The sequence below is a fragment of the Bufo bufo genome, chromosome 5, assembly GCF_905171765.1.
Source record: "Bufo bufo chromosome 5, aBufBuf1.1, whole genome shotgun sequence".
Taxonomy (NCBI): domain Eukaryota; kingdom Metazoa; phylum Chordata; class Amphibia; order Anura; family Bufonidae; genus Bufo; species Bufo bufo.
Window position 1 is genome coordinate 223,161,093 of NC_053393.1, and position 23,225 is coordinate 223,184,317.

At 42.4% G+C, this 23,225-nt stretch overlaps 1 protein-coding gene across 6 annotated transcripts in view; it reads left to right on the forward strand.

Moving 5' to 3' along the window:
- The window catches only part of GLI3 (GLI family zinc finger 3), a 223,923-nt gene that overhangs the window by 121,175 nt on the left and 79,523 nt on the right, over window positions 1–23,225 (forward strand). For all 6 annotated transcript variants that reach the window (XM_040432675.1, XM_040432680.1, XM_040432677.1 and 3 more), the window contains exons 5-6: window positions 18,868–19,073; window positions 21,727–21,879. In XM_040432675.1, coding sequence (XP_040288609.1) covers window positions 18,868–19,073; window positions 21,727–21,879 — 359 coding nt within the window. The remainder of the gene's footprint in view (window positions 1–18,867; window positions 19,074–21,726; window positions 21,880–23,225) is intronic.

Genomic DNA, 23,225 nt, shown 5'->3' on the forward strand with positions numbered 1-23,225 from the left:
GTGTATGTGTATTTCTGCGCATGGCACTCATACTCAATACTGAATAAATCAAGATTTTTTGGAATATTTTTTTCATTTTATTATCGTTTGCATGTCTTTCGATCCTGTAATTTCCAGAATTCTATGACTTCTTGGTGTTGTAATTTCAAGTTGAGTGTATGCACTAATGCTGTATATACACTTTATAAATAAATATGAGGTATTAGCAAAAACATCAAAATTATTTGTGCCCATCTACCACAGCAAGGTGACCTTTTTCAGATGGAACCCAGTATTAAAGGCTATAGATTGGGCATCTGAAACTTTTTTTAATCAGCTGATCTGACTAGGGGAAGTTATGGAGTATCAGTGCAATTCTGCAGATTAAATTTCGCATTACCTGCTGGTTATTCAGTATTTTAAAATATTCCCTTTATGCCTATTGCTACTAATAGGTCAGATAGTAAACAGTATTTAATCTATTGGGCAGAATTGTCCAAGTCAAATAGAATTTGAGTATTGGGAAGTATGGCAATTTTTCATTTGTTTTTCATTCTTTAATTCTCTTGCATGATGTGGCTGTGCTCCAGCTGCTGCTCTTAGACTAGCGAGCACGTATTAAGACTTCATCACAAAAGAGTAGATTAAATTAAAATCTCATAACATGAAATATGCTCCATATTAACTGAATGACAACTCATTTGCTTCTGAATATGTAGGGAAATCACAAATTAACCTGTCTTTGTTTTCTAGTCATAGCAGTTGAATAGTTCGATAATTTCAATTATATACGTGATAAAAAGCCCAAATCCATACAAATGCAGGATTTGACATACGCATAAAAGGAAAAAAGATATTATTTTGGTAGTGAAATTTGCTTTAGAAAGCTCATGACCGAAACTGCTCAGACTCCGAAAACAGGAGAGACACTATAGTTAGTAGGTCTTGTGTTTAGTGAATCACGTTTTTATGTTTTACTATTGCACATTCTATGCATTTAGCCTGTTGACAGCTTGCTGAATATGGTGTTAAAATGTATAGTTTGAGTTCTTGTTAAATAGGACCAGACACCTCTCCTGACATGCATTTTGACAACTACCATACTTGCTTTCCCAATTTTAGGACAATTTTGGAGCATCTATTCGTATGACTCCATGTTGTCCTATTCCTTTATTCAGGGGCGGATTGGGAACTTAAAGTGGCCCTGAAAAAAAAAGAAAATTTAAAGTGATCCCATGTTGAAGGAGTGTCTAAATTGATCGGAGGCAGGGCAAGATAAGTAGGAGTGGTGAGCAATACCATAGCGCAAAATACCATATACCACAGTGCAGCACAATATACTGCCCTAAAAGCTTTACCTCTGTGTTAACCATCAATAGCTGCCATTTTCTGCCCTCTTCCTCCAGTTGTCTCTGATTAAGATATGGAGCAGGGGGCTTAGGATGTGAGGGCCACATCAGTTGAATTTTGGAGGACATGTGCGGTCACTGGCTAGATACATGAGTACCTGATTCTCACAGCATTAATTTCCGCTGAGAGCCCATTATGTACCTGGCAGTGGCAGAGAGGGTGGCTTTGGGGGCCCCCTGGGCATTAGCCCACCGGTAAATTTCCCGATAAGATCTAAGGCTAATCTGCCCCTGCCTTTATTATTCTGGCTAGAAGCTATGGATGAATTACTAGCAGTTTGCAATGAAGGTCTAGATGGGTCCCTGCACAGTCTGACCTTGGCAGCAATAATTGGATAATGCCAGACTGTGCAGGGATACATACCCAAATGGTAACACCCATCTGGACCATCATTGCAAACTGCTAGTAATTTATCCATAAATTCTAGCAGGAATTATAAAGGAATGGCACGTCATGGAGTCATAACAGTAGATGCTCCAGAGTTGTTCTTTGTATATTTGCTAAAACAGCAATGTCAGGAGAGATTTCAAGTCCTCTTTGAAGGGGTTGTGTAGCTTTCGACAATTATTTTTTGTTAAAAGGCTCCTTTAAAGGAGTTGTCTCACTTCAGCAAATGGTATTTATCATGTAGGTAAAGTTAATACAATGCACTTACTAATGTACTGTTATTATCCATATTGCCTCTTTTCCTGTCACGGCCTATGGTGTGCGCTGTGACACTGTTGCTACACTTGCGGTTGCCCGCGGCAACGTGTTGCTGTGTGAGCATGCGGTGGCAGTGTCTTGGCCTTCTGGAAGATTGCCGTGACATGGTTGCCACGCATGTTGTTGCCTACGGCAACGTGTAGCTTTCTTTGCTTGTGTGTGCACTTCCCCTTTAAGTGGCATCCTTCCTCTGTCTGGTGTTGGAAGGGTTAACTCCCTTCCTATTGTTTTGTTAACACTGGGTTTATGTGTGTGTGGGTGTGGCTGCTTGGGCTATTTAGCCTCTGCTGGATGCCTGAAGCTGAGGGGTACTCCAGCCATGGTGTATGCTGGAGTTATCCTCCTGGTCTTCATATGCCATCTGTCCAGTGAGGGCCACCCTTGTGGTCATAGATGTTAGATGTTCTTATGGTGTCTCACGTTTATTGCAGCTATGGTTGTCCTGGGTTCCTGTGTGGTTTGTGGTGTGTGCTGTGTCCTTTAATGTTGGTGTGGACACCAGCACTTGTGCACGGGTTCCAGTCAGTGTGTCTGTGGCAGGTAAGTGTGTTACTAGTCTCGCTTACCTGCCATCTCTATAGCTGTATGTGTTCCCCTCTCCTTGCAGCCTGGCCTCAGATAGAGACTCCTGTTCCTCCATGACTGGGATGAACAGGTTGTCTCTCCCCTGCTCCTAAGTGAGGGATTACCAGGGCGACTTAGGGTTCCTAGGTATCCTGAGTATGAGTCGTCCTACCATCGGTGTCCACTCATACAATGAGGAGTCAGGGAGAGGATTAGGGACGCAGTAGGAGGTGACCTGCTCCCTTATTACTCCTTTTGGCCAGGCTGATCCCCTTTTTCCCTTTGACACCGCACGGTGGGGGGTTTCCCCCACTCCTCGTCGTGACATTTCCTGGCTTGATACATTTTTCCATCACATTGTACACTGCTCGTTTCCATGGCTACGACCACCCAGCAATTCAGCAACGGTGGTCGTGCTTGCACACTTTAGGAAAAGGCACCGGCCTATGCACACTCCTGTGGTCCCAACCACTAGAAAGGTCAGGTCTTTTTCCTATAGTGTGCAAGTGCGGCGGGCCGGTCCCGCGCCAGGGGTCTCTTCTACAGGTGTTATGTGAGTTTTTGTAGTTTTTGTCATGACGCCAGTTGCCTTTCAGCAACGAGGGATTAGATCCCCCTATGTAGAAGGTGGTGGTGGAACCCAGGTGTAGGAATGCCAGAGTGGTGTAAGGGTTGCCTATAGTGTCCCTTAGGTGCAGATTTTGCACTTGTCACAGTGCTCCTACCCCAAGCGTGGTCGTCCGCAGCAGTGCTCAAAGGGATTGGTAGAAATTACTAGAGTCTAGACTTTTATTAATGTTGAAACAGCTTTACTTGAATAAACTTTCATCAGGAAACAATCTTCCAACTTTATCTTGGTTATCAGCAGATTTTGGCTTAACTTTTGGCTGGCAAACACAATCAGCCCTGCTACATCTGAACTCCTCAGCTTTGCTATGCTGACAGGATTAAATAGGAACTTTTTCTCTCTGCTGAACTCAGCTTGCTGTAGTCTGACTCTGTCTTTCTCTTGAGCTGTTTTTTTTAGGGTGCATTCACACAACTGTATTTTTGGCTCTGCATCCGTTCTCCAATTTTGCAGAACGCGTGCGGACCCAATTAATTTCAATGGGGCCGCAAAAGATGCGGACTGCACACAATGTGCTGTCCGCATCTGTAGATCCGTTCCGTGCCACCGCAAAAAAGATAGAGCATGTCCTATTCTTGTCCGCATTCGTGGTCAAGAATAGGCATTTCTATCATAGGGCCGGCTGCATTCACATGGCCGGTATCCGTGTTTTGCTGATCCGCAATTTGCGGACCGCAAAACACATATACGGTCTTGTGAATGTAGCCTTATCTTTGTCTTTGTCTTATTCAGGGAATCTTTCTTCCTGGCTCTGAAGCTTTTGGTTCTGTTTCCTTGGCCCAGCAGTGCAGACAGTGCTCTGTTGGCCGACACACAGCCTTTCCCTTACAGGGGGTAAGTTAGACACAACCTCTCCCCAAGATGGGGTAGGTCAGACTGACTCACACTAAGGGTCCATTCACACGTCCGTATATGTTTAGCGGATCCGCAAATTGTGGATCCACAAAACACGGACACCGGCAATGTGCGTTCCGCATTTTGCAGACCGCACATTGCCAGCACTCTCATAGAAAATGCCTTTTCTTGTACGCAATTGCGGACAATAATAGGACATTTTCAATTTTTTTGCAGAACGGAAGTGCGGATCCGCGGATGCAGACAGCACATTCCGGCCCCATTGAAAATGAATGGGTCCGCACCTGTTCCGCAAAATTTCGGAACGGATGCGGACCCATTTTGGGGACGTGTGAATGGACCCTAACTCTGAACTCCTCCCTCTCTAGAGAGGGCTGGAATGGAATAGAAGGCTCCACTCCAGGGAAACTAGCTCTGCCAATGTTGTTGCCATCTGCTGGAGAACCAGGCACATTACATAGGAAATATACTGTACATACACATTATGCAGGATATGGCAATAAATATGCAAGATGATACAGGATCAACCAAAGGAGATAGTGGGGGTGTGAAAAAAGTAGTAATGCCACTCTGGGGTATTACACAAGCACGTTCCATCACCGCTGCTGGATTCCAGGCTGGTCGTAACATCTGGATACATGCAGTATATAATATGATGGTAAAATGGATCAACCCAGCAAAGGAGGCAATATGGACAATCACAATACATTAGTAAGTGCCTTGTTTTAACTTTCCCTACATGATAAATGCCATTTGCTGAAGTGAGACAACTCCTTTAAAAGGTTCCGACAAGCTGATTACAAGGGTGTTCTGCATCTGGGACCTCATGAAAGAGTTGGGGAAAGCATCAGCAGATGTCCAGTTTCCCTACAGCACCACCGCAGGGTGAAAGAAGCATTACACAGTCCAACTGAAATCAGTGAGATGGATGTGCATCGTCCTTCAGTGGATGAATCAACGGGCCAGATTTACTAATCTTATGCATGGCATACGCTTAGACAGGCTATCTAGACATGTACTAAATTTATCACAGTGGCTCAGGCTGGATGATAAATTTGATGCATGTCTAGATATTTTTGTCTATTAGTTGACCTAGTTTGCGACAGAATTTTATGCCAGAATTGAAGTTCAATTTTGGAGCTAAACGGTGCTTGTTAGGCCACACTCCTTTCCCACAATGTCACACCCCTTTCCTGTTAAGCCACGCCACATTTCAAGCTAGGCACAGATAATTTGTCTAAGTCTAGGTGTGCACTCACATTAGTAATGCGTAGCCTGTCTCCAATCTGGCTGATAGAAGAGTGCTCTAGAGTGGGGCCTTCCTCTAGTATTGTAAATTCCCTAATGAGGTAGTTTTTTATAAACAAGAAAACCCCAAGAAATCATTTTGGATTTTAGAATCACAGAAAATAGCTGATTATCTGATTTTAACTTTTATTCCACATGTTCTGTGTGTTGTGGCAGATAATTCACATGTGAAAAGCTGCTGAAATTGGGGTGAGACATCTAATTAATCACAGGAGATAAATAATGCAGACTCTTGATATACTGTACATTGGGGGGGTCGCTGTGAGCTCCTTGTCTGTATCCTTTGTGCCACTGTCAGCAGTATTTGGATGAACTCATGTATTCACAAGCAGTGAACCTGAAGCAGGCTGCCTCTATAGACGGCTGTCAAACCTGTTGCAGTGGCCGATGATGCACTGAACTGTGACAAAGTTTTCCCCGGCACAAAGATGCCTCTCATGATCAGTACAGCACCAGTGACTGCAAGGTCACACTCTACAGCCTCCAAATGTAAAACATTTACACTGTACGGTATTAATACTGTGCTTTACACTATTCAAACGATACTTCATGCCATATCGGCCAATATTCATGATTTTCAAAGTTATCGGCATCTAACCTCGCCGATAATGCATCCAGTGAGCTATCACAGAACATGAGCGCGCTGCTGTCAGCGCGCTCATGTTCCCTCAGCAGCACTAGGGAGAAGGAGTCACTCTCTCCCTCCCCCTGTGCCACGCTGCCAATGAGGAGAGACAGGGAGAGGAGGGGCGGGCGCACTGCGCCACCAATGATAGTTAACGTCTAATACAAATACAGGAGGCGGTGCCCAGCCTATATGACAGGAAGCTGCGATCAGCAGCAGTTAACCCCTCAGGTGCCGCGCCTGAGGGGTTAACTGCTGCCGCTGACCGCAGCTCCCTGTCAGAGGCAGGGTGTCGGCTGTGTGATTCTGTGCCGACACACCCGCCTCCTGTATTAAACGTTAATTATCATTGGTGGCGCAGTGCACCCTCCCCAGTATTAAAAACATTGGTGGCGCAGTGCGCCCTCCCCTCCACGCCCAGTATTAAAATCATTGCCCCCCCCCAACAACCCCCCCCCCTAGTATTAAAATCATTGGTGGCAGTGGCCACAGGGTCGCCTCCCCTCCTCTTCATTGGTGGCAGTGGCAGCTTCTGATCAGAGCCCCAGCAGTGTAATCCTGGGGCTCCGATCGGTTACCATGGCAGCCAGGACGCTACTGAAGCCCTGGCTGCCATGGTAAGCTCCCTGCTGCTGTGTGCACAAAGCACAGGGCAGCAGGGAGAGTGTGAAGTCCTATTCACCCTGATAGAGCTCTATTAGGGTGAATAAGACAAGGGATCAAAAGATCCCAGGTTCTAGCCCCTAAGGGGGGAAATAGTTATTAAATAAAAAGTAAAACACACCAAAATATTAAGTATAAATCACCCCCTTTCCCAATTTTACATATAAAATATATAAACAATGCATAAATAAACATATCACATATTGCCACGTCCAAAAAATCAAAACTATTAAAATAAAGAAAATCTCCTATGTGGTGAATGCCGTAACAGAAATTATTTATTTATTTATTTTCAAAAATGAAAATGCACAGAATATCGGTATAAGTTATCGGATATCAGCCTGAAAGTTCACAGGTTATTGGTATCGGATCTAAAAAATCTATATCGGTCGATCCCTAATTCAGACTATAGCTACTTTCACACTCGCGTTTTGCGCGCATCCGTCATGGACGGATCCGTTCAGATAATACAATCGTCTGCATCCGTTCAGAATGGATCCGTTTGTATTATCTTTAACATAGCCAAGATGTTTTCTATTGTGCCAGATTGTGTCAGAGAAAACGTCCCCATTGACTTACATTGTGTGTCAGAACGGATCCGTTTGGCTCAGTTTCGTCAGACGGACACCAAAACGCTGCAAGTAGTGTTTTGGTGTCCGCCTCTAAACCGGAATCGAGATGGAACGGAGGCAAACTGATGTATTCTTTGTGGATCCTTTTCCATTCAGAATGCATTAGGGTCCATTCACACGTCCGTAGCGTGTTTTGCGGATCCACAAAACACGGACACTGGCAATGTGCGTTCCACATTTTGCGGACCGCACATCTCCGGCACTAATAGAATATGCCTATTCTTGTCCAAAATTGCGGACAAGAATAGGACATGTTCTATTTTTTTCGGGAACAGAATTGCGGACCCGGAAGTGCGGGTCCGCAATTCCGTATCCGGGCAGCACATTGTGCAGCCCAATAGAAATGATTGGGTCCGCAATTCCGTTCCGCAAAATGCCTAAAAAGGACAAAACTGATCCGTTTTGGACCGCTTGTGTGAGCCCTGAACGGATCTCACAAACGGAAAGCCAAAACACCAGTGTGAAAGTAGACTATGCTGTGCTGGATTCATATTGTACCTCATACCATACTTTATACATATTCTTATGACTGTACACTTTATTTCACACAGCATGTATACTCTAATAGTATTGATAGTGTACTACAAGTACAACACTCCATATGGCATTCATACTATACTGTGCTACATACTGTATTCATACTGTACATTGCGTTATATAAATGCTCTACTTTACCCTATATCCTGCTTCATACATATTCACATTATTCTATACTCTACCTTTATACTGTATTCATACTGTATATTACGTTATATTAATGCTCTACTTTAGCCTATATCCTGATTTATACATATTTATACTATTCTATACGCTGCCTTTATACTTTATTCATACTGTATATTAAATTATATTTATGCTCTACTTTACCCTACATTCTGCTTCATACACATTCATACTATTCTATACTCTACCTTTATACTGTATATTACGTTATATTTATGCTCTACTTTACCCTATATCCTGCTTCATACACATTCATACTATTCTATACTCTACCTTTATACTGTATTCATACTGTACTTTACTTTGTACTAGGCTTCATGCATATTCATACTATGCAGTACTTCATAGTATATTCATAAGGGATTTTACTGCATACTTCACTTCATAAAGCATTCACACTATTATAGTACTTCATGCTGTAACAATATATTCATATTATACTTTACACTGTACTCCATATTGTGTTCACACTATAGTTTTCCTCATGCTGTATTCAGACTGTTTTTTCAATATATATGTAACTAGATGCACTCAATAACTGGATTTTATATGTGTAACTTTTTTCCATGATAATAGTAGAAGCAATGTATTACCTATGTAATATAATAAGTCAATTCAGATTTATTGGAAAGTGTGTCTGTAATTGCAGTTTAGAGAATATTTCAAGTTTATCCTGGTTTTAAATAAATAAAAATAAAATGATATCTACATCTATCTATATATATATATATATACACACACACACTTTAAGTTCTTCTTGTCCTACATGTATTTGAAATAGTCCCATATGTCAGAGCTGGACAAATTCCAGCAAACAGGTAGCCAATGCATCTGAAACGTTGTCTCTGGTGACTAAATTTCTGTTTCATTTTAATTCATGCATATGAATGTTCTTATTGTTGGCAACTAAAATGTTGGCATCTGGACTGATGTAAGCGGCTCCTAAAGTCTGCAGTATTCTTCATGGCTTTCATATATAATTTTAATTCTGTGAGACAGATGTCTGGATTTTTTCAGGAATAATACTTGAAAGTAAAAGTGTTAAAAGCATCAGGTCAGCGGCAGGAGTGAGTTTTCTGTGGAGACTGTTCATGGAAGTTTCAGCCCCATACAGTATGTCGGTTTTTTAAAGAATTTTACTTTACTGCAACTGTAGATCAATGTGTGACATCACTGAGCAGAGAAATAATGTTTGTGAAGCGGGGTGACCACTTGGACTAATGAGGTCTATAATGCTTACCATGGCTGAGTCGTGTAGGGGCCAGGCAGACAGAGGACAGGCTTGGGCATTGCGCTCGTGAAGCAGATATACTTCTGTGAAGGGTGTCCTTTGTTTAAGCATTTGTGATCTCACAGTAAAGTTCCAGTGTACTCAAGTGTTTGGAGAGCTATTGTTAGCTGGTTCTTTGTGTCCTTTGTAGAAATGTTTATCTTTTCTTTCTTCTCATAGGGATCCCCGGTCTCTCTTCCAGCATACCCCCTCCTTGCAACTCATTTTTTGCTTGAATGACATTCCTTTGGGCACCAACCTCTTACTTTTTGTAAAAGGATTGGTTTCTAATTCTTTTTATTAGCCCCCTCTTATAGCTGCCCTGGACCAATAACCAGTTTTGAAGTATTCCCAGTGTGTAACTTACAATGGTTGTCCCGGAAGCAAGTAATATTGTAATTCGAGGGACCACTGTAGCTCATACTTTATCACCAGCATTTGAAGACCACTTAAGTGACTTCCACCTAGATGGTAAACATTCATCCCTTGTTTATACCAGATTAATGATCAATCTTCTTGATGGAGACACAAAAAGTGAAGTTGGGTATATAAAATAGATTGCATAAAGCATATATGTCATTTAAAATGGTAATGATTGCATACTGAATGGGGGAGGAATGATTGGTACTATGATCTTTCTTTCCACATCTGCCGACAAACAATTATTTGTGATCCCTCAAAAAAGATGCGATCACCCGACAAATGAACGTTTGCTTTTTGTCGGGGGATCGACGTTAAGTTTACATGGGGCAGTGATCAATTATTGGCTCTGTGAGTCCTTTGTCTGACCACTTACTGTATAGAAGAAGCCTCAACTAGGCTTCAGGTGTCCTCAGATGTGTTCACTGAGAGAGTTTAGAATTCTACAAATTAAACATCAGTAATGCCATTGATTGGTTATTCTGAGTGCATGGTTATCTTACTGGTGGACTTGCCTTTATAAATTCAAGTTAGATACTCTCTACACTAGTGAACCCTACTTAAAGCGATAGTTCTATAGGTTGGCTTCATTTAAGAAATTCCCAAAAAGTAAGGCCATCACTTGCAGTCTTTTTGAGGTTTTAAACAGTTGTTTTGACTTATCATAGGGCCCACTATAGTACTAAATATTGCATTTCTGGCCATGTAAAGCATCAATTTTTAAGGCATAATGAGCTCTGGATTAGTTAAGGCTACTTTCACATGGATCGTCATGGATCTGCAAAAATACCTCCGTTACAATAATGCAACCGCATGCATCCGTCATAAACGGATCCGGTTGTATTAGGTCTTCTATAGCCATGACGGATGCCAGATTGTGACAGAGAAAACGGATCCGTCCCCATTGACTTGCATTGTGTGCCAGGACAGATCCGTTTGGCTCCACTTTGTCAGGCGGACAGCAAAACGCTGCAAGCAGCATCTTGGTGTCCGCCTCCAGAGCAGAATGGTGACGGAACAGAGGTAAACTGAAGCATTCTGAGCGGATCCTTTTCTATTCAGAATGCATTAGGGCAAAACGGATCCGTTTTGGACTGTTTGTGAGAGCGCTGAATGGATACCACAAACGAAAATTCAAAATGTGAGTGTGAAAGTAGCCTAATTGGTAATACGTAGACAAATAGAGTCTTCCATCTAATGAATGATAGTCATTCCTGGCCACCTTCTTAATTTTTCCTGTGATTATACTACACACCACTTACAGATGCTGTGGACCGCTCTCCGGCTGGTGTAGATAGCGTAAGCCATTAGGAGGTTATCAGACTGCAGTGCAACTGTCCAATTCTTCTTCAGTGGAAAAAATAATCAGAGGTTATGAGGTTAAGCAAAGAGATGGAGAACTGAGAAAAAAGTGCAGGTTACATGCAAGGTTTGCCTGGCGTTGTACAGCGGTGCTAAGCACATCCACTCTGTGGCTGAGACTTCATGATTAATGGTGTTTATTCTTGACAGAAGCCTCCTCTATTTATCTGCAATACAGTTTAGTGATTTTATCAGTCACCTGAATGAGAAATATTCAGTCATACCAATATTGCAGTGTAAATTGAGTAGAGTCACTTTTTATTATATCTCACAGCCTTATCATCCTCACAGTAATTTTCTCGCCGTGGTTTGATACGGAAAGGCTGGATTTAGCTGTACTTGACACAAAGCCTCTTCAATTCCACTGAAAGTTCAGACTGCTCTTAGAAATGCAAAAGAAAAAAAAATACCTCACTCTTATCCAAGCAATTTCAGGATTTGAAAGAATACAGATAAAGAAGCTGAGACCTGGATGGGGAAAACGATGTAAATGTGGAATCGTCTAATAGCAGCAAAGTGACTTGTGAAAAGGTCCTTCAGTATTCTAACTTTGAGGCTCAGTTTAAAGCGTTTTGCCTTGATATGTAGCTCTGTTTGTTCTAATCAATGACAACCCGGCTTTGGTCTCGGGGAGACCCTATCCTTCATCTAAATGATTACAGACCCTTAGCGGCTGTTTGGAAATTTCCATGCAGTATTTAGAGCTATATGAAATGAACCTCAAAGAGAAGCACGCATGTTTAATAATACAAGCATTCAGCTAATGTCCTTGGGTACTTACCGGTACCTACCTAAAGATACTATAACCAGCTCGTCTGCAGTGCATGTAAAGAAAGTTGTTAGTTTTCTTACACCGGTCTATAAGGTAACATTTAAAGGGTTTGTCCCAGAATGACAACGTATTACCGATTCACTTAGGTGGTAAGCGTCTGATTGGTGGGAGTTCAACCACTAGGATTTGATTGAATGGCTGAGATTGAGCATGGTCATTGCTCCATTCAAAGTTTATGGGACTGCCAAGGATAACCAGATTAGCCAAATAAAAAAGGGTTGCCACCTATCCCCTCACGCTGATGTTATAACAGTGCCTGCACCACTGCGCCTGTCCTGACATGGCAGGAAGGCTGGCAGCAGGGAACCAGAACAGCAGCGATGGAGGAACGGTTAGGTGAATATAAGTGCTGCTATCTTTTTTACAACCTTTGTATCCCACTACAGGCCTTTTTTATTTGGTGGGAATACCCCTTTTAAAGGAATTGTCTAGCAAAAAAATGTTTTGGACATCATAGAAGGGGATCCACCATCTGGTTTCCACCCTATGATTAGTAAACCAAGCTAGTCTATATATTCATATGAATGGTCACCAGGTGGTCACTGGTGGTTAGAGAAGCCAGAACTTCGTTAGTCAGCCGATTGTTGGCTGGCTTCTGTTTAAAAATAGAGCTATTTTGATCAATCCATTTAAAGGGAACCTGTCGCCTCTTCTATGCTGTTCTCGCTAAGGGCAGCATAGTATAGTGACCGAGCTGCTGATTGCAGCAGGTTGTCACTTTTGGGCTAGAATTCAGCAGTACTGACAGTGCAAACCTTACAGCGTGTGCCAGCACTGCAAGGGAAGATGAGTCCGAAGAGACTCCCCTACCTCCTGCCCATGAATGGCAGATTTATTTTATGTTAAAGCACAGAAAAGCAAGGACAGTCTAGTGGAGGTGACAGGTTACCCTTAAGGCATTAAATTATAATCAATATTAACATATAATTTAACTTTTTGGGGTAGAAAACAGCTGAACTGTGCATATTATACAGAATACCCATCTACAATAACATGTGCCTTGCAAAATTGTAAGAGGCTATCTTCTTATGTCCTGTGGCAATTGTTTTAGCAGTTGGTACCTTCTACAGTATATATGCACTACAACCATCTATTGCTTCCTGTTGGATTGGTGGCACTGGCTCCGTAACTAATGCTTTTATTTAAATCTGGATAGCCCCAGAAATTCATCAGCATCGATAAAAATCCCTTGTGCTGTACCCTGATGCAAAGCTAAGTTGCTCCATTTGGTTATTCTTGTGCAGGAAGCAATGCGAACCTAGCAGTAGTATGGATTTATAAGGAGATTCCCAAAGGCTGTTTGACAAATCCATTGCTTCCTGAGTGGTTTCCTCACACAACATGCCCTCTTTTTTGAATAGCCCAGTTTCTTCAGACCATTGCAGTGTTTGTTCCTAATGGAGCTAGAGACACTGAAGTGCATGCTCCTAATAGCCTAACTATTTCTTTGTCACTTGATTCGTAGGCTATTTATTTTACTATTCCTGTAATGTAGCCTAACGTTGTGAGTAACATGTAATTATCTTAAACATAAGTTTATGGGGCACATTTATTAAGACCAGCGTTTTTGCCCTAAACTGGCAGTGGATCCACCGAAGTTATGAAGTGGCGCCAGCCTCTCCATAACTTTGGCGCATCCAGCCCCAGTTTTAAATGTAATCATTCATTCAATAAACAAAGGATCCCTCAGGAGGTTGCGACGCTATATTTAATATGCTATAAAGTTTAATGGTCACTCGGACTAATGGCATCATTCACCGATGAACCCTTCGGGTGGGATAAGTGATGTATCAACCTGAACTTACCCGGTTCTTTCTTAGGGACCACGCCAAGCGGGGAGACCCGTAAATTAGGGAACGGTACCTCATCAAACGGACCCTTAACAAAAAAAATAAAGATTTTAGTTCAGGGATTTAGAGGTAGGGACCCCAAAGTGGGAAATTGGATCTAGATAGTGTTAGACAAAGTGAAATCGCAGAGTCGAGAGACTTGAGGGGCGACCTGTTATTCTGCCCTGATAAATTCAATCCGAATACACATCAGAACACACACCATATATTAAATAGGAGATAGATCCCGAACCCTGATTTCCCTGAGGAATTTTAAGCTAGTTCCCAAGAATTATGTTTTTTAAAGAGTGAACAATAAAGATTTTTTTTTATAACTATCAGTCAGAGAGGCTGCAAAAAGTTACGCTAAGGTCCGAGTGACCATTAAACTTTATAGTTTTAAATTAGGGATCGACCGATATTGATTTTTTAGGGCCGATACTGATAATTTGTGAACTTTCAGACCCTTGTCCTATTCACCCTGATAGATCTCTATCAGGGTGAATAGGAGCTCACACTGTCCCTGCTGCTCTGTGCTTTGTGCACACAGCAGCATGGAGCTTTTTATGGCAGCCAGGGCTTCAATAGCGTCCTGGCTGCCATGGTAACTGATCGGAGCCCCAGGATTACACTGCTGGGGTTCCGATCGGAGGAGCAGGGGAGAGGGGATCCTGTGACCACTGCCACTAATGATTAATACTGGGGGGGGGGGTGCGGCTTGGGTGGGGGGGCGCACTGCGCCACCAATGTTTTTAATACTGGGGGGTGGGGGGCGCACTGCGCCAACAATGATTAATACTTTGGGGCTTGGGGGGGCGCACTGCGCCACCAATGATTAATACTGGGGGGCTTGGGGGGCGCACTGCGCCACCAATGATTAATACTTTGGGGCTTGGGGGGACGCACTGCGCCACCAATGATTAATACTGGGGGGGCGCACTGCGCCACCAATGAAGAGAAATCTCTCATTAATTCATATACAGGAGGCGGGAACTGGCTGCAGAATCACATAGCCGGCTCCCGACCTCTATGAGTCGTAGCTGCGATCCGCGGCACCTGAGGGGTTAACTACCGCAGATCGCAGCTATTTCTCATAGAGGTCGGGAGCCGGCTATGTGATTCTGCAGCCAGCTCCCGCCTCCTGTTCAATTTGAATGAATGAGTAAGTTAACATCATTGGTGGCGCAGTGGCCACAGCCCCTCCCCTCCTCTTGTCTTCTCTCCTCTCATTGGCAGCAGCGGCAGCAGCAGCACAGGGGGAGGGAGACACTGCTTCCTTCTTTCCTGTGCTGCTGAGGGAACACGGAGAGCGCTGAGCAGCGCGATCCTTGTTCCCCATACGTTATCGTAATATCGGCAAAATAGATACCGATAACGGTCAAAATCCTGAATGTCGGCCGATAATATCGGTAAAACCGATAATCGGTTGATCCCTATTTTAAATGTAAGACAGCTTCTGAGAGGTCTTACATTTAGACCTTTTTCTACGCCTAAAACAGGTGTATAAAATGGTCACTGAGACGGGCCTGCCGGCCGTTCCCCTTCTCCGCCTACGTCAATTTTAGAGCTGGCGTGAGCGGGGCAAAGTCGCAGATTGCAGCTCAACTAACTGTTGAAGTTCGGAAACTCTCAAGCTTGGAAGAAAAAAGAAAAGATAATTTGACTTCTACAAAACAGATGAAAACTTATACTATCCTAACTGTTCTGAAGTGGGAGGAGGGCCAACACTTACAGCCTGATAAACATATTATATAGATTATGAAAGTATTTTAACAGCGTTTTTATTGTATAACTAAGCATTCTTTGTTGCTTATTCCCACTTCTTTCTTTGCTGTCAGTACTTCGTGTTCGAATATTTGGCTTAATATTTTGTGAGATGACAATAATTCCTAAGGGCAAAGAAATATAAAGGAGAATAATTTCTATTACAAGGTCTTATACATGACACAGTGGAGTCATTTGCACGCAACGCAGCAGTAAACAATGATCTTGTAGTTGAGTCTAAATTCTTATTCTCTAGTCTGATGTGGAGGAATCGAGCCAATGCTGTATTCATACAGTCTAATAGACTTTTCAGGATATTGCTTAAGGCAGTCCCAATCTCATGACAACATTCATACGCCAACTGTGCAGAATGAATGCTACTCACAGCACAGTCTTTTTTCCACTGGATCACCAATTCTCAGGAAGAACAGTTTTAATAGTAGTGCTGGTCTGAAAAGTACTCTGGACTAGGGAGCAGATTCCACCTTTCTTGTTTCACAGATCCTTTGGAAAATGAAAGATGGAATCTGATTGGTTGCTTTGGGCAACTAAGGGTATTTTCACACTTGCGTTGTTGGATCCGGAAATCCGTATGCAAACGGATAGCATTTGTAGACCAATCCGGATGCGGATCCGTCTCACAAATGCATTGCAATACCGGATCCATCTCTCTGGTGACATCCGGAAAAACGGATCCAGTATTTATTTTTTCACATTTTTAAAGGTCTGCGCATGCACACACCGGAAAACCGGATCCGTTTTTCCAGAAGACATGGCATTGATGCATTTCAATGGAAAATAATGCCGGCATTCCGGCAAGTGTTCCGGAATTTTGGACGGAGAAAATACCGCAGTTCTTTTCCGGTATTGAGCCCCTAGGACGGAACTCAATACCAGAAAACTTTAACGATAGTGTGAAAGTATCCTAAGCCAGATTTCCTTTACACCAGTTTTGATTAATCTCCCCCCCCCCCCCCCCAATGTGCTTTTATACCATGCACCGTTGGGTGCTGTATGGAAGAAGCATTTATTTTTTTGTAAAAGAGCATCTGAACATACCAGAAATTTCTCTCCATGTGCTCCTGCATGAAATTGGGTTAGATGTAGGTATAATAAGCAACCGTGGACCTTTATAGGGGCCCTAGTATGGCTCCATACAACATGTATACAAGGCCTGGTTCTGTAGATATATGCATTTAAACTGACGTCCTGCCAGTTTATTTCCACAGGTTGCATAAAACAAAAATCATAAACACAGCACCTATCCTTGTCCAGGCTCTAACTAAACATTAGGTCCCTCTCTAGGACGTGGCTGAGCTATCCTCAGTCCACACCGTCTGTACAGCAACTTGTAATACTTGCGGTTTCCTTGCATAGGACATTCAGGGTCTCCCAGAGAGATGTGGCTTCTCCCTCTCTCAAGGCTGAGAGGGCAAGTGACCTAGGGGGCCTGGTTAACTAGCACCTTCCCAGGTACTCCTCATCAGGACCCAGGCTAGAGGTTTTAACCCTTTCCTAAATTGCTTTCCTCAGCATATGGTCTGAACAGAAACGAGAATTGTTCTATAAAACTAAATTAGCTCTTCAGGAAGAAACTGGGCAACACATCTGATTCTCCTGCAAAAAAGAACTAAGCATTACTTACCTGGCAGATTCCAGCTCTCCTGGCAGGTCTTTGTTTACCCGGCTGCAGCCCGGCTGCAGCCCGGCTGCAGCGGTGACATCATGTTGACAACACTTGACCACTGCAGCCAATCACTGGCCTCAGTGGTGCATTGAAAAAGCCAGTAATTGGCTGCACATGTTTATGTGATGTTACCGCTGCAGATCCGGAGCGGCGACACGAGATCTGTGCGGTAAGTAACAGTTCTTTTTGCAGGAGGATCCCATGTGTTGTCCAGTTTCTTACTGAAACCGGACAACTCCTTTAAAGCGACCCTCAAGGTAGAAGCTAGGGTCAGTACCTATAGGGGATGATTGAATTTTATTTATTTTCCTCAGATCTTGCTCTTTGGCTTCTTTTTAACTCGGTTGCATTACAGCAGATCTGTAATTTGTGACTACAGTTTAGGTACAATGCCTACAGGGAGTCTTAGGTAGTCTGAGACACATCTCCGGACACATCTTGAGCTGACTGAACCAATGATAAGAAAAGGGGGGTGTCTCAGACTAGGCACTGTATTTGAACGATATTCATAGATCACTGCTCTGCCCTAATGGAGTTGAACTAATATGTAGAAAAAGAGCAAGATCTGAGGGAAATAAATAGCAGGTAGTAATCCTCTATAGGCCCTTACATCTTGTTTTTGAGGGTCACTTTAAGCCATGCCGTTTTATTTGCTGTTTGTTTAACAGTAAAAATAATAAAATGGAAAGCAATGCTCATTTTCCTAAAATATGCATAGTTTAGTATATTTTTTAATTTGTGATGAGAATAAAGCAAAGTTTTATAAGTTCTCGATTTCATAGATAGGAGAGAAATGAGGGAGAAGAGACGAGTATCACATACACTATAGCATTGGCTCTGGAGCTCTCCCGGGAATTGCTTTGATCTGTGATTAAGATATCTTTCTGTCTAGCCTGGAAGACATGGTAGAACTGCCTCTAACATTAGATTACAGTCTGCTTTGGTGACATCTGCCAATAGCAGTCCTCACCATTATCAAAACACATCTACTTCTGTATTGAGGAGCCCTCTGTCTCTATGCCGCATGTTACTTAATTAGACTCTCTGTCTTTTTTCTTGTCCAAGGGTTTTTCTGTGTTTTGGTAAAATCATATATACACTAGCATTTACAAAATATTTAAACCTCTAGAAAGTTGAAGGGAGACTTATAAAAAAAACACTTGTATAATAGATCACTACAAAGTCACTACATGGAAGAGGTAGGGAAATTAGGCAGAGTCTAAAAACAGCACCACTCTATGGGTTCTGTGTGGTATTACCCTTGAATGAACAAGAACGGCACTGTTTCCAGAAGAAAAAAAAAACTGCTAAAGGCATGAAATTGCTGTGAAGTCAAGTGACAATGTGCATTTGATGTGTTGTTAAACGAATATTAGGAATTAGTGAAGCATTGCGTCATCCTGTTCTCAGTAAGACATCATTCCACAACAGTATAACATAATTTGTGTGCAGATTCATTGCGGTAGTCATGAGATTCATATATTAGTTACATTACTCCGATATCTGAACTAAACATATAGCATCGGATTTACAGCTCAATTTCAGCTATGTATTATTTGACCCAGAGGTCTCCAAATTTTTATGATTTTTTTTTCCATTCATCTTTTTCAGGCCTTCTGCATTAGCAAGCAGCCCGACATATCCAGATCTTCCATTCATAAGGATATCTCCACACAGGAACCATGCAACAGTATCAGACTCCCCTTTTAGTCCTCCTCATCCTTACATCAATCCCTACATGGACTATATTAGATCTTTACACAGTAGCCCCTCACTTTCCATGATTTCAGCAGCTCGTGGGCTCAGCCCTACTGACGGTGAGTTTACCCAGCAGTGATGTGTGATGAGAATGTAGAATAATTATATGTCATGGTAGTGTTACCTTGTGTATGTAGTCATTGCTGCAGATTTATCCACTTTATCTTAACGAGATTGTCTGGGCTTTTAATATCGATGAGCGATCCTCAGGATAGGTCTTCAGTATCAGATCGGCTGGGATCTGACACTTGGCACCTCCGCCGATTAGATGTATGAGGAGACGACATGCGCAGTGTGCACGTGCTGTCTCCCTTCTCTCTTCCTGCTCACCGCTGCTTTGCCATAGACATAGCAGCAGGAAGAGAGAAGGGAGACGGCGCATGCGCACTGCGCATGCCGTCTCCTCATACAGCTGATCGGCGGAGGTGCTGGGTGTTGGAACCCTGCCGATCTGATATTGAAGACCTATCCTGATGATAATTCATCCATATTAAAAGGCTGGACAACCCCTTTAAATGGGTTGTCCCAAGATATAAAGTTATTCCCTTTTCACATCGCTGGAACCCCAATCGATCATGAGAACAGAGGTCCCTAGTTCCTCACATGACTGGAGCGCTGGTCAAGATTTTGTGCTGTTGCTCCATTCATTCTCAATGGGATTGCTGGAAATAGCCGAGATGAGCTACTGTAATAAAATAAAATATTCTTACCAGCCTATTTTTTTTCTATTAAGACTGGGTTCACATATACGCTTTGAACTCTGGCAGTCTATTCCGGCGGAGGAATAGATTGCTGGAGTTCGCTGTATCCGGATACTACTGTGCACTGTAATGGAATCCGGGCGCTTTCCAGCATATATGCCGGCTTTCGGAGGGACAAAAAATGCTGTGTAGTATTTTTTGTAGGGATTGACCGATTATCGGTTTTACCGATATTATCGGCCAATATTTAGGATTTTGAAAGTTATTGGTATCGGCATCTATTTTGCCGATATTCCGATAACGAATCGGGAACATGTATCGCGCTGCTGTCAGCGCGATCCGTGTTCCCTCAGCAGCACAGGGGAGAAGGAAGCAGTGTCTCCCTCCCCCCTGTGCCACTGCTGTCACCAATAAGAGGAGGGGCTGTGGCCACTTCGCCACCAATGAAGATAACTCTCTCATTAATTCATATACAGGAGGTGGGGAGCTGGCTGCAGAATCACATAGCCAGCTCCCGACCTCTATGACAAGTAGTTGTGAAAATTCACAGAATTTTGGTATAAATTATCGGCTATCGGCCTGAAAGTTCACAGATTATCGGTATCGGCTCTAAAAAATCTATATCGGTCGATCCCTAATTTTTTGACCAGACGAAAGCGGCATGTATGCCTAATACAGTGAATTCCAACAGTCTGTCCCTCCACCGGAAGAGACTGCCGGACTTCAAAGCTCATATGTGAATCTAGCCTTGTACAGTGAAGTCATATCTAAATTACTCCTCAAAAGCCCGAACTGGAGAACCTTGGATTTTAGTTCTTGCTACCTTAATCATAGTCACTGTCAGCATGATCAGATTGTAATCCTAGCTGAATGTTAAGATTTCACATTGGAACTGCATGGCTCTTAGATGACTATCACAAATACGTAAGCTCAGTCTCAATGCCAAGTATGATAGGTATGATCAACATTGTGTAAAATGAGTCACTTTTAAACGTAAATCCGTTCCTGTTCAGCATGTGAAAGGCATCCCTAGCCGTTTCTGTTCTGACTGCACGACAGCAAAGGACATGTCTTATCTATTAGACACTTTAATAAATTATAGAAGATAAGGCAGAATGGTAGAAAATTGCTAACATTTCCTCTTTCACTAAACATCTTGCTTTCTGTCCTCTGTCCTCTTGACGACTACCTGCACGAAATTCTCTTTTTTGTGCCTAAATGTAAAAATAAGATCAGTAGTTCTGAAGCATAACTATATCATGGTGTTGACGGCATCTATGATGTTTGCATTAACATACTAAAGAAGGATCAAGTGAATGACAGCAGAACATAAAAAAGTACATAAAAGCCGTCAGTGTGTCCCCCGGTATATATGATTGTAATACTAAGAGTCTAAAGGGAATGATAGAGAAGACAACGCAAACAAGTAAGGTAGAATTCCTTTAATCTAGCATGGATGGGACCTGATAGTTGCCAGACTTTTAAATGGTGTGATATGTATTAAAAGATGATTGAAATGTGCCTAAAAATCACTAAAAGGGGTTTTCTGTTAAAAATAACAAATTGGCTAAGGGAGGGAAATTGTATAAAATAATACAGGCGGCTGTATTTTCCTGTTAAAGGGGTAATCCCATCTGGAACACTGATGGCATATTGCTAGGATATGCCGTCAATGTTTAGATAGATGCGGGTCCCATGTCTGTTACCTTCTCTTATCTCCAGTATGGGACCCCCAGAATGAACAGAGAGGAGCCTATATGTGAATTCTCAAAATACTTGAGTATTGGCTGGGCTATTTCCAGCAGTCCCATAGAGACGAATGGAAAGGTGTCTGCGCTCCCCATTCACCACTTCTGCTATTTTAGCGATTCATGGAGGGCATGCGCACCTTAATTTTTGGGTTCACATTCTCTAGACTAAGCTCTAGAGATGTTGGCATCATGATGGCAAATATAGTTATCATGCTCATGAAACAACTTGTGGTCACGCACATGCCTATTGTATCTTTTAGTTCCACATGCTGGTGTGAGCCCTGCTGAATATTACCAACATATGGCCCTGCTCGCGGGACAGCGCAGTCCCTACGCTGACATCATCACTTCCCCAGCCGCTCCAGGTGCTGGAGCCACGGCCCTTCATATGGAGTATCTTCATGCTATGGAAAGTAAGTAACACATTGGTTTCATGCTTGTGTGATATGGTGAGAACTATGGAACGGTGTTTCACGGTATATAGCAGATTGTTCCATATTAAGTGCGGAGAATACGGTATATAAAACGTGGTAGTATGGACCCATAGTAGGATATTTTTTGTTTAACCCTGATATTTAAATTTTTTTATTTCTCTTGCATGGTATTTAAATAGAGAAATAAAGTCATCACAAACTTTTCACTACACATTTGCCCAGTTATTTTCTGGGATTATATCCAACGTCAAACAACTCCTTGAGTGGAACATCAAAGAAAGACTGGGGGAATTTTTAAATATGCTTTCTTGTGCTCTTCTTATTAGACATTTCCAGCTAAGACATTCATCTTACCTTTGAGTAGCACTGGGAAGCACAGGGAAGTGGTTTGTTTAATCTCAAATTCTTTTGGCCCAAACGATGGCAGTCTGGCACTGATACAGTTATGTACTGCACTAGGAAATGTTTGTCGTCTTTATTCTCCTATATAGCACCACACATATAGAAGCTAGGGCTACCTAAACTAATACACAACTAACAAACCCTTAAATGGAAAGTGTCATCATGCTTTTACATTAGACAGATTTGTTTTAGAATTTTTGGTGATATTTTTAAAAATTTCGAAGACTCTATTTAAACAAAATCGTAAAGTTGTGCAGTTTTTGCACTAAATATGCTAAAACTTCCTGTCTTTTGAGAGAAGCTACATGGGACATATAGTTCCAGCAAAATTGACCCTCTTAAAACTTAACTTTTACTTAGTTATAATCATAAAATAATACCACGTCTGTGGTTCACCAGTGAGTATCTGTGAAACAAACGATAATCAAAGAAATATAGTGATAGATACTACATGGGACATAGACACAATGGACAGTAGCTGACCCATGACTTCTATGGGAGCAGCTTTTAGGGTACTTTCACACTAGTGTGATTCTTTTCCGGTATTGAGTTCCTTCCTAGGGGCTCAATACCAGAAAAGAACTGATCAGTTTTATCCCCATGCATTCTGAATAGAGAGTAAAGCCTCTTTTACATGGGCGTTGCGGGAAAAGGTGCGGGTGCGTTGCGGGAACATGCGCGATTTTTCCGCGCGAGTGCAAAACATTGTAATGCGTTTTGCACTCGCGTGAGAAAAATCACGCATGTTTGGTACCCAAACCCGAACTTCTTCACAGAAGTTCGGGCTTGGGATCGGTGTTCTGTAGATTGTATTATACTTATACTAGATTATATTATGAATACTCGCCCGTGTGAAAGGGGCCTAATACGTTCAGGATGTCTTCAGTTCAGTCTTTTTGACTGTTCAGGACGGAGATAATACC